We start from the raw sequence: 12,072 nt of genomic DNA on the forward strand, positions 1-12,072 counted from the left end.
GCACCACCGGGGCGCGCCTGGAGCAGCGGAACGGAGGGGCCCCGCGGCTCCGGGCCAGCAGGCAGAGGCGGGCGGGCTTGCGGGCTTGCAGGCGGCAGAACCCCGCACCCTCGGGCCCACACCCGGCGGACCCGGCGCGCCAGGCGGGCGCAGCTCTCCAAAGCCGCGCGCGCCCCGGGGAATGCGCCCTAGGCGCACCGGCCCAGGGGCGCCCGCAGCCCACCCGCGGGGAGGCGGCCCCAGGCGCCCCTGAAGCTCCCCATGGCCCCGGCGCGGGCCCGGGGCCTCGGCTGCTAGCTAGAGCGAGCGATCGGAGCCCGAGGGGGGAACCCCGGGGAGCCGCGGTGCCCACCCGGGCCAGGGCCATGGTGCCCGGGGGCCGTTAGCGCGGCTCGGCCCGGCCCGACCCGCTCTGCTCCGACCCGCCTGGGAGCTGCGGGGCCGGTACCGCCTCCACCGCCGCCTCCACCCACCCGGGCGCCCAGGCCCCGTCGCCGGCGCGGGAGAGGTGAGTGCTGCGGGGCTACCCCGCGCGCGATCCCCTCTTGGGGTGAGGGGGACCCCCGGCGCCGCCGCAACTCTGCGCAAGTGTCGGGTCTCCCCGGGTCCCCGGGGGACTGCCAGCCCGCAGACCCGAGTGGGGCGCTGGACCCCGCTTGGCATGCGCCCCGGACCCTCTTAAGCTTCTTCTTAGCTCCCGGGCACCACGCGAGCTGAGTGTCCGACGCGACCTGCGAGGTCACCAGCGCGCAGAGCAACTTTTTCCTGGAAGGGTTTGTGGGGTGGAGGGATGGATGCTTCCTTCTGACGCCCACCACCCACCCTAAGCCCATGTTCCCCACCGAAGCTGGAGCTCCTCCAAGCCGCCTTCTCAAGCACCCCTCTCTCTCTCTCTCTCTCTCTCTCTCTCTCTCTCTCTCTCTCTCTCTCTCTCTCTCTCTCTCTCTCTCTCTCTCTCTCTCTCTCTCTCTCTCTCCTCTCTCACTCCTGCCTCCCAGGGGAAGGGGAGCCCGCTCTGCTCTGCCTCAGTGTCTCCCCATGCGAAGGCACTCCTTAGATCAACAGGGTAGGTAACTAGCAGACACCCCACCACCACCCCATACACACACATCAGGCACCCCGGGCTTGGCTCCCTCATTCCGAACTGAACCTCAGGGCCAGCCAGCCAGCCTGGGGGGCTGCTTCTCCATGCAGGGTGTCTTGCTTAGGTTTTTAGGGGAACCACGTCTGTGTGGGGGTGCAGGGGAGCTGGTACCCAGGTGGGACAGGCTTGGGCACCAGTGGTGGCATGGGCAGGGAGCCTTGGGTTGGATTAGAGCTTCAAGGTGGTTCAGGAATGAGGCTGGGCTTGCAGGAGGGGTCAGCTAGAGCTCTGGAGAGCCAGCGGAGGGCTGGCTGGCTGGCTGGCTGGCTGAATAACTTCGCTAATTCTTGACATAACTGTGCTGCCAGTACCAGCCATGAGCACCTGGGAGAGAAAGGTGAAGCGAGGCACTTGTGTGTTTTCCAGGAGCTGCTGAGCCAGGCATGTGGGGGTTCCTCGTGGATTCACCCTGCTGGTCTCTGAGCAGCCTCTCTCCCCTGGTCTGCAGAGAAACAGCTAAGCCAGGATGGGGATTTGGTGGAGGTGCTTCCTGGCTGGGGACTCTGACCCTTGCAGGGAGGTGGGGTGAACTCAGTTCTTTCCTGAGGCTGCGGCACAGAGAGCATGCCTGGAGCACTAACCTGGGAGGCCCAGAGCAGGCACCTCTGATCTCCATCCAGGGATCTGGGGCCCAGCAGTGTGCATGGATGGAGTGCTGGTGGTGAGAGAGCAGGCCCCAATTCTCCACTCATAGGCAGACCTGGAAGGGGAGGATGGAGCCAAGCCCAAACCTAAGTGACCTTGACTGGGGATCCCCCACCACGGAAAGGGAGTTTCAAGCCCAGCTCTGCTTCCTTGGCTGAGGGGTACTGGGGCAGCCAGGTTTGGGTTGGTGGAAGGAGCCTGGCTCAGTGGGGCAACATGGGGGGCGATCTCTGGGGTCTGGGTAGGGACTCCACGTCCCTTTCGGAGCTCCCTCCAGCTCCTCCCCCTGCCTCCTCACTGGAGGCTGCTGACAGTTCTCTCTGCTGTGCTTTGCTCTGCTCAGCTCCCAAGCCTTCCTCTCCAGCCTTCCTCTCAGCCCCAGCAAGCTGTCCTCCTGCCATCCCGAGCCCCCACTCTGAGCCTGAAAGGGTTGGATCAGGCCGGACAATTGGGCCACCTAGCCCCCTGTTCCACGTCCAGGTGCCATCAGACCCCTTCCAATGGCCTTCCCTGCACCCCTTGCCAGCCCCAGCTCCTCGTTTCTTTGTTCCAGCGACTCTCCTCCGTCCCTCCCTTTCTCCTCCCTCTCTCCTCCCTCCCGCCTGCCTCCCTCCGTAGCTCCCTCCCTCCCGGCAGCCTTCTTTCCTCCTCCTCCTCCTCTCTTCTCCTCCTGGTGGGCTCCCAGGTGGCGGTGGCAGCCGCTGTGGCTGTTCCTACTCTGTCCACCCACCAGGGCTCTGCTCCAATGGGGGTTTCTGTGGGGCTTGGACCCAGTGGAAGGCATTTAGGTGCTGGCAGAGGGGAAGTAAGTGTAGAGATATCTTTCTTTTCCTTTCATTCCCCCTTCTCTTCCTTCTCCCTCTGTCATAGACTAGTCTGCCAAATAGAGGGACTGGACTCAGGCCTGAGGCCCAAGTGGCCCATTAAACATCTCCCAATCACCCCTTTAAAGGCCCAAAGAATTGTGGGAGGTGTCTGGAGGGGCCCTCAGGGCAAGGCCCTTCCACCTGCCTGGATAGCTTGGAATACTCTAGCACCGTGTTTGGCAACTCTGACCTGTCTCCCTGCAAAGGGATGCAAGGGAAAAGAGGTCACAGGGAGGAGAAGGGGGAGATGAGTCCCCCCGAGTCCCCCAATGCACAGGATCCAAGCTCTCCAGTGAGGGGGGGGGGATCCAGACTGTGCCTTGGCTTCCCCAAGCCACAACTGTGTCTTCCAGCTTACTGGAACCCCACCCCACCCCACAACCCCCACTGGCAGGTCAAGTTCTTGAGCAAACACACACTGGCTTCTGGCTTCTGAGGGTGTGTGTGGGCCTGCTAGTGTGGACGTGTGTGCAGTCACTGCTGTCAGTGGGGCCTCCCAGGTGCTCCCTGATGGCGTGATGAGGGTGCCCAGGGCGAGCAGGGTGAGTGCTGGAGGGCCCTTTTCGCGCCTCTCCCCTGCGTGCAGTGCTGCAGCCAACTCTAGCTTTGTGCCCCAATGGGTGGGGGAGGAGGGGCTGGCTCTACATCTCCCCTCCCCCTGCCAGTCTCCCCAGGAGGGAGCATCTGTGAGGGGGGAATCTTGAAGGAGTCTGAAAGATGGATCAGGCACAGGAGAGAGTTCTCAGAGGGCACCACAGGGAAGGAAGGAAGGAAGGAAGGAAGGAAGCTGCATTCCTATCTGAGGTAGCCCTGGGCTGGGTGAGCATGCTGGAGGTCTGAGGGCATCAAGGGGCGAGGGGACCTAGGCTTGGCTTGCATCAGCCACTGCAAGGGAGGAGCCCTAAAAAAACTACCTTAAATCCCTCCTAAGACTCTTCCTTGGACCTGCTTCTCCATCCTGGGGAGAAGGAAGTGATTAGGGGACATTATCATTCTTAAGACCCCCAAGCTCTGGTGTTGAGGGGGGAGTTGGCACCGTTTTTATTTTTTGCCGGGAGGGAACAATATGTTGTGACAACTGGTACTGGGTGCGTTTACCCAACAACCAGCCTGCCTAGGGAGACAATATTTGAAAAACAGTATTGAAAATTGCACCTACCAGGGGGTGTGTAGGAGTTTTGCAGGGGCCATGACAGAGACTGGCTTAGCTCCTGCCCAGGCCCCCAGATCTGGCCCATCTCTCTTCCCTGTCTTCACCCTCAGAGAACTGCAGCTTGTCCAGGCAGGAAGTCCTGCCATTTTTCTTGCTTGCATCCCTCCTGCTGGGATTTCTAGGAAAGCTTTTCTTTGCACTCTTTTTCCTGCTCTTGTCGTCTCCAGTCCACTTTGGGCTGTCTATGCATGTCTTACTCATCCCCCCCCCCCCCCCGACTCTCCCATGGCCTGCACCTCACTAGTGAGCTCCAGGTTTCCCTGTTATTAGAGAAGTTTGACGAAAGCAGACAGGTTTGGGCTCATCTCCCTCCTTCCTTGCTGTGGGAGAGGGAAGGAGCAGTCCCTTGGAGGTGTGTGGAGGTGCAAATGGGGTGGACTAGAGAGGGCGCTACATCACGGACTTGAGCTGGCCCCAGGACTGGAACTCAGGATTCTGTGGGTGGTGAAGGTGCAGGTCCCCAGGAACTTCTATGAGCTGTGGGGACCTGGCTGCTTGGTCTTAAGGCTCATAGATTGGACCTCCCTAGGTGAAGGCAGGGATGAGAAAGAGTATGAAGCCCTTACATGGGGCTTTTTTTTTTTTTTTTTTTTTTTTTTGGTTTTTGGTTTTTGGGTCACACGGCTCTGCACTCAGAAATCACTCCTGGCTGGCTCTCGGGGGGACCATATGGGATGCTGGGAATTCGAACAACTGTCCACCCTACCGCTGTGCTATCTCTGTGGCCCCTCGATGAGGCTTTTTTGACCCCAGACTGAGGATGAGAGCAAGAGACATCCTGTCTCCCTTAGGCACCTGAGCAGAGCTGGCTTCGGGATGTCTATCTGGAAACCGTTTTCTGCCTCACACTCTAATTTTGGTTTCCTCTCCAGGTGTCCAGACAGCGCAGCCTGCCCTCTGGGCACAAGGCCCCTGGTACAATGCTTGCTGCTGGTCTCCTCCTTTGGGCTTCCCTGCTGACTGGGGCCTGGCCAGCTGCCCCCATCCAGGACCACCTTCTGGCCACACCTCGGGTGCGGCTGTCATTCAAAGGTAAGAAGCCGCCTTCTCTTCGGTGTCATTTTCTGCTCACAACACTTGGGCCTGTGGTCCAGGGGTGAGAGGAGGAGTCTGGCAAAAAAAAAAAAAAAATGGGACAGATTAACTTAACAGTCTTGGATATTGGACAGGAATGGGAGGATAGGGGGATCTGAGAAAGGCTAGAGACAAGACTGCAGAAATACTCAGCATACCTGAACTCTAGGCTTTCTAGAAAACTGAACAAGGGTCTTGGCTTGGTTCTCAGGCTCAAAGTGCCATGTGTGGCCCCTAGGAGATGGAGAAGTGTGCAGGCCTTTTTTGCTTTGCCTCTGCTGCCACTGGGCTAGGAAGTTGCAGGAAGAAATCCTGTTCTACCAGAGGTGGGGCCAACTGGGGCAGAGTTCCTCGGAATCAAGGAGGGAACCACTGGCTTTGGAGAGTGGGTTCCGGGTCACTTTAGGGAGAGCTACACTTTGGTTTGAGGCCTGAGTTCCTGAGCACACTGCCTTGGAAGTTACTGGAAGGTTCTAGTAATGGGCTGAGAATCCATAGAGTGAAAGACTGCAGCCCTCACTCTATACTTAGCCCCTATCTCACTGGGCACGCCCAGAACTACGTTGGCATTGGTGCAGGCAGAAACTGCCATCTTGAAGGTGCACGCTTGTGTGTGTGTGTATGTGGTATGTGCAGACAGAAGCTGCCACCTTGAATCTACAAGCATGCATGCACCCATGTGTGTGAGAAGGAAAGAGCCAACCTCTTAGCTGGGGTAAGGAGCAGCATCCTCTGTGGGTCTTGAGGGTGTAAGCTCTGTTGAATGCTCAGCCCTCACCTCTGCTGGCTGGAGTTTACTTTGTCCAGCCACTTGCCCTGGGTGGAACAGGGATCTGCCCTCACTGGCCAGTTTCCGGGCATACGTATTGGGGTGGAAGACCGGGCTGACCTTCCTTTCCTCAGGCTTGGCTCCGACCCAGACTCTCCCCCAGCCCCTGTTCCCATGACCCCTGCAAAGCCCCTCCCCTGGCCTCATCTCACCTTCCAGCTTGATTGAAGTTGGGGCTGAGTTCCTGAGTTTGTGTCTGGAAGAAGTCCTGCATAAGGCCTGTCTGCTAGGGCCAGTTTGAGTCATAAAAGCTCACCCGGCCCCTCAGCCAGAGTTATTTATTGTGCAGATACCACTGCCCTTTGCTTCTGGGACTCCTCAGAGTCGCCAAATAAATCTTGAAGGGGCTGATCTGTCCTCTTACAACTGTCCACAGTATCACGCCTGCCTCCCCCAAACCTGGAGCCCAGTCATCCATTCCGGGTGTTATTTTTGTCAGCTTCCTGGGGACTGGGACCCATGTGGGGAAGCAAGGAGGGACCTGGTAGGAGTGAGAAGGTCCTCTGTGCCTGTCCTTTGAAGCTTTTTGTTACCTTTTCCAGAGTGAGAAAAACTGAGACTCAGGCACACACACACAGCAGGAGGCAGGTAGGAGGCAGGGGACAGGCCGGAAATAGAGCTCCCAGAGTTCTGTCCTAGTCTGTGCCCGACACCCATGGTAGTCAGCCGATTTCTCTCGATTAGCTCTGAAGCCAACACCCACCATGACTAAAAGTCCTGCTTGCTGGCAGGCAGCCCCTGGTGCTGGTGGGTGCGGTCACCGTGCCCGCGCTCCAGCAGGTCACCCTGCTCCAGTGACCTTTTTTGTTTCCCACTTGATCTCATGGTCTCATTTTACGCTTCGATGTCCCTTTAGTTTCACAGGTTCTTGACAACCTGCCAGGGCCCCCTTTACTGTGCCCCATCCTGGGGACTCTGCTCTGGAAAGGATGGATGGTGCTCCTAGTCAAACTGGCTGGAAGACCAAGGACCCCAGAGCCAGGGAGATGGCTCAAAGGAGGACTGGGTGAATGCTTTGTCTGGGGGAACTCCAGGTTTAAATCCACAGTATTTTTTGGTCCTTAGTACTTTTTTAGGCACTGTCAAATATGATCCAAAAAAAAAAAAAAAAGAAAAAATAAAATAAAAAGGGATAGAGAGATAATTCAGGAGCCGGAGCAATGGCGCAAGTGGTAGGGCACTTTCCTTGCACGTTCTGACCTAGGACAGACCACGGTTCGATCCTCTGGTGTCCCATATGGCTCCCCAAACAAGGAGCAATTTCTGAGCACATAGCCAGGAGTAACCCCTGAGTGTCACAGGTGTGGCCAAAAAAAAAAAAAAACCAAAAAACAGATAAGATAGTTCAGTGGACTGGAATCAGGGACCCAGGTTCGATTCTCAGCACACATGTTTCCTGGGGGAATGCCAGGAATGCCAGGAATGCAGCCATCAAGTGTTAAACTGGGAGTAGCTCCTCAACACTGTTAGGTATGCCCCCCAAAAAACAACTCTGGACTTCCAGCTGGTTAGAGCCAGCACTTACACTATCTTAGACCCTAAGCATGTCCCTGTTTTGGGTTGTCTCAGGCAGGTCATATGGAAGTGACCTTCGCTAAGAATGGGCTGATCATGGAGATTAGACTTGGGGTCCCACAGTTCAGGGCCTGAGAGGACCAGCAGTGTCTCTCCCTAGCTTCAAAAGTGGGCCTTCCTGGGGTTGCTCTCTCAGAATATCAGGACCCCCTGTGTGCATGGTTTCCCCATCTGTGTCCGGCACTGTAATGGCTGGCCCTCCAGCTCTTAGGGACGCAGCCTCCCCTGACCCAGGTCCAGCTGCTGCTGGAGGGAAGTGCTGCAAGTTCCTGCCTGATTTGGCCAGAGGGTCTGTCCTTAGGGGCCACACTGCCAGGGCAGATAAAGGAACAAAGGCAGGAACTGGGCCAGGCCTAGACTTATTGCCTGCCCATCCGCCTGGGCACCCCAGCTAGGCTTAAAGCCAGTAGAGGAGTATGGGGAAAGATGCCAAGGGTTCCTAAGTCCATTCCCTGAGCTCCTCTCAGCAGCTCATCAAGATCAACAGAGGTGAGGAGTTAGGTAAAGCTTTCCAGAAGAAGGTATTCAAACGCCTGTAGGTTATTTTTGTTTGTTTATTTTTTGTTTTTGTTTTGGGCCCACACCTGATGATGTTCAGGCTTTGTGCTCCAGGCATTGCGCTCAGGGATCACTCCTGGAGAATCTTGGAGGCACATATGGTGATGCCAGGGATCAAACCCGGGTCTGTTGTGTGCAAGGCAAATGCCTTACCTGCTGTAGTATCGCTCCAGTCCCGAGCCTGTAGTTTCTTGAGACTAGAGAACTTGTGCCCTTGCCTGGGCCTGAAATTGCCTTAACCCTAGTCACTGACTGGCCAGGAAGGAAAACCTCTTCCTCCAGTCCAGAAGGTCCAAGTTTGGGCGCTCCCTCTGGCTGCAGCCAACAAGGAGGTCTGAAGGCCTCGCCAACTCCTTTGTTCTCCTGCTGGGGGAATGTTTACTTTTTCCCAGGAAGCCACCCCCACTATATATACTGTGGCCTGCACTAACTCTGGTCAGGAACGTTTTGGGGGATAGGGGTGTGTGTTGTGGGATGTGTAGGGTGAGAAGAGAGGTTTTGTGATGAAGGGAAATGGCCGGGCTCCTGGGGAAACTGAGGCAGGAGTAGAGTAGGATCATGGAGAAGGTTACCTTGCCAGGGGAGATCAGGGAAGATAAAAATGGCAGAAGTGCCCATGAAGAAACCAAGCAGTGGTCCTTTGGGTCCTGAGAGCAACTCTCCATCAGTTTCCGGGGGAGCTGTAGACTAGACTTAGGCTCCCAGGAGCAAGCAGCCTGGCCCAAGACTGGGAAATGCATGCTGGGCTGGGCAAGACTTCCAGAACACTATGTGCCAGCCTTCCCGGACTCAGGGCTCAAGGGAAAGTCTGGACCGGCGCCGGGCTGCCTGCTTGGGCCCTCCTGTCTGCTGAAACAGAAGCACTAGGGTTGGGTATAAATCCAGTGCCCAAAATAGTGCCCCAGCCCCACCACCATGCAAGGTGCAGAGAGGAAAGGGCTTCTCCAATCTCAGCTTCGAGTGGCTTGTTCATTGGGAACAAGGATGCTCCACAGGGTCTGAAAGTGACAGTATATCCGAGAGGACACTTGTCTTGCATGCCACCAACCTGGGTCCTATCCTCAACACCTTGTATGATCTTCCAAGCACTGCCAGGAGCGATTCTTTGGGATTTTATTTCCCTTGGTTTTTGGGCTACACCTGGTGGCATTCAGGGGTTATTCCTGGCTCTGTACTCAGAAATGACTGCTGTGTTATTGCTCTGGCCCCCACAAGTAGCAATTCTTGAGCTCAGAGTCAAGAGATCCCTTTGAGCACTGTGGGGTATGTGACCCCTCCCTGCCAAAAAAAAGTGTTTCTACAGGGCAGGGTAAATGGGCAGGTGCTGCTTGTCACTGCCCCCCCCAGCCCAGCCTCAAATAGTAGTGGCCACCACTCCTGTCCTTTGCAGGAGACATCAGAGAACCCAAGTGTAGGTCTCTGGGTTATGAAACCAGAGGACCTGAGGTTTGAAGGGGTCACAACCTGAGTCCCCTGAGAGGCTGAATGTGGCTGGGGGTGGAAATATCAGTAGTAAGAATTGGAAATAGGGGCCGGAGAGATAGCATGGATGTAAGGTGTTTGCCTTGCATGCAGAAGGACGGTGGTTCGAATCCCTGCATCCCATATGGTCCCCGAGCCTGCCAGGAGTAATTTCTGAGCATAGAGCCAGGAGGAATCCCTGAGCACTGCCAGGTGTGACCAAAAACCAAAAAAGAAAAAAAAAAAAAGGCCCGGAGAGATAGCACAGAGGCGTTTGCCTTGCAATCAGCCGATCCAGGACCTAAGGTGGTTGGTTCGAATCCCGGTGTCCCACATGGTCCCCCGTGCCTGCCAGGAGCCATTTCTGAGCAGATAGCCAGGAGTAACCCCTGAGCAATGCCGGGTGTGGCCCAAAAGCAAAAAAAAAAAAATTTGAAAATATCAGACTGCATTTCATGAGGTGGGGTTGGGGGGTTACAGGTGCCCCCTTGAACTAATAGGAAGTTCTAACTAGGAAGTTAGAGCTTCCGATTGAAGAGGAGGGGGGAGGGAGGTCAGGGGAGGTGACTCTGGGAGGTTGGGCAGGGTCAGCTGGCTTGAGACCCGCTTCAGACCAAGGGGGGCTGGGGTATGGGGCAGAGGCAGGAAGGAAGACCTGAAGCATGAACTTGAGCTCAGATGCCTGTATTTGGAAGTTGGTTTTCCTGAAAATGAGGAACATCCTGACAGGGACTTGGATGTGGCCAGTGGGAGGGCCTAGCCCTGGGCATCGCTTCAGCAGCTCACCAGGAAGCGGTCCTGAGCCTGCTGAGAACCTGCCTGAGGCCCAGCCGGGTCCAGTCAGGCTGTTAGGGGACCGCCACTGACGGCCTCAGCAGCCCAGACCTTGTCTTGGCTCCCTGGCATCATGCCCGCCCCTCCCTCACTGGCTCCAGCTTCTCTTGGCACTCAGCGAGGAGCTGGTGCATGCTCGAAGAGTAAATCATGTTCCTTGGCAGCCCCCGCTGCTTCGTAATCGTAAAGAATTTAAAGAGAAACCGCCAGATAAAAACCTCATTGCAGCCTGGATGGACACTTCACCCCACTGCTGGGAAGTTAGGGTCCTTAGAGTGGGCCCGTGACTGTCTACACCCACAGATTCCGGGGTGCGAGGCACATGGGCCTGTCTGCAGAATTGCGGGTACCTGCAATTTCTCTGCCTGGGAAAGGCTTCCAGCTCCTCCCTAGGGTAGTGGGGGGTATGACATTGGGCAGAGGCAGAGGTGGCGAGGTGGGTCCTGCGGGCAGGCAAAGCCCAGGGTACCTTCCCTCTGCAGCTGGGCCACCACAGATCAGACAGACCACATGGTTCCGAGTTTCCTCCATAATACAGGGGTGGCAGTAGCATCTTGACTGTTCAGGCTATCCCCCAACCCCTGCTCAGCTTGCATTTGACTTTGATTTGTGAGTTCCTCTGCCGTTTGGGCTGAAAAATGGGCCCAAAGAGAGGCGCTGACATCTTTAGGCTGTGGGCAGGATCGCTTTGTGGGTTTGGCCCCTGTGAAGGAAATCTGATCTGTCCTCAGGGCCTGGACAGGTGAGGGCCTATCCTGAGGGATTCCTTCCCCCCAACAGGAGTATAACTGTGCCTCACACCTCCCTCCAGACTCTCACCTCGGGTAAAGGGCTTTGTGTTTTATTTAGGTTTTGAGGGGGCTATATGGCAGTTGATTATGGTCTACTCTTGGCCAGTACTCAGAGGTCATGCGTGGTGCTCTGGGAACCATCCTCATTTCTGGCAATCAAGCCAGCATTTGCTCCTGGAGAGAGACTGTGTTTGGAAAGGACTCTGAGCCCCAAGGGAGTAGATTCAAGAGGAAGATTGGACCATAGGCATAGGCATCTGGGTGACTTCCTGGAGGAGGCTGTGTCTCAAAACTAGGCAGGTCAGAGAAGGTGTCTGGTGAAAGGGCAAGAGTCAGCTGGAGAGAGTACAGTGCAGCGGTAAGGTACTTATCTTGCATGCAGGCGACCCTGGTTCAGTCCCTGAACACCAATTGAGTAGGACCTGAGCACTGCTGGGGTGACTCAAAACCAAAAAACAACCCCCCAAATTCGGAGTGGAAGGGGCCAGAGAGATGATAGTTCACTGGATGAATGGCTGACCTAGGTTTGATCCTCAGCACCATCTATGTTTCCCTGAGTACTTCCAGGAGTGATCCCTGAGCACAAGAGCTGGGAGTAAGCCCTGAGTACTTACTTGCAGGTGTCCCGCCCCCCCCCAAAAAAAAAAAAAACCCAGAACAAGAAGGGGCATGAGCTTGCTGCTAACATAGTCTTTTCTCCTTGTAGTTTAAGCTCTTTTTGCTTGTTTTGGGGTTGGGACACACTCGGAGGTACTCGGGGGTTACTTCTGACTCGGGGCTTCTAGTGAAGTTGAGGGGGACCATGTACTAAGGATTGAACTCGAGGCATCTTCCTATCCCTACATGTGTTCTTTTTTTTTTGGTTTTTGGGCCACACCTGGCGGTGCTCAGGGGTGACTCCTGGCTGTCTGCTCAGAAATAGCTCCTGGCAGGCACGGGGGACCATATGGGACACTGGGATTCGAACCAACCACCTTTGGTCCTGGATCGGCTGCTTGCAAGGCAAACGCCGCTGTGCTATCTCCCCGGGCCCCCTACATGTGTTCTTGCTCTCTGAGCCATGCATGTCCCTGGCCCTAAAG

At 56.2% G+C, this 12,072-nt stretch overlaps 1 protein-coding gene across 1 annotated transcript in view; it reads left to right on the forward strand.

Annotated features, from left to right (window-relative positions):
- The first annotated feature begins 357 nt into the window (after positions 1-357).
- SEMA3F (semaphorin 3F) overlaps positions 358-12,072 on the forward strand; it is a 32,674-nt gene continuing 20,959 nt past the window's right edge. Inside the window, exons 1-2 of the mRNA XM_049777442.1 lie at positions 358-508; positions 4,741-4,900. Coding sequence (XP_049633399.1) covers positions 4,789-4,900 — 112 coding nt within the window. The 5' untranslated portion in view covers positions 358-508; positions 4,741-4,788. The remainder of the gene's footprint in view (positions 509-4,740; positions 4,901-12,072) is intronic.

This window comes from Suncus etruscus, chromosome 7 (genome assembly GCF_024139225.1).
Source record: "Suncus etruscus isolate mSunEtr1 chromosome 7, mSunEtr1.pri.cur, whole genome shotgun sequence".
Classification (NCBI taxonomy): domain Eukaryota; kingdom Metazoa; phylum Chordata; class Mammalia; order Eulipotyphla; family Soricidae; genus Suncus; species Suncus etruscus.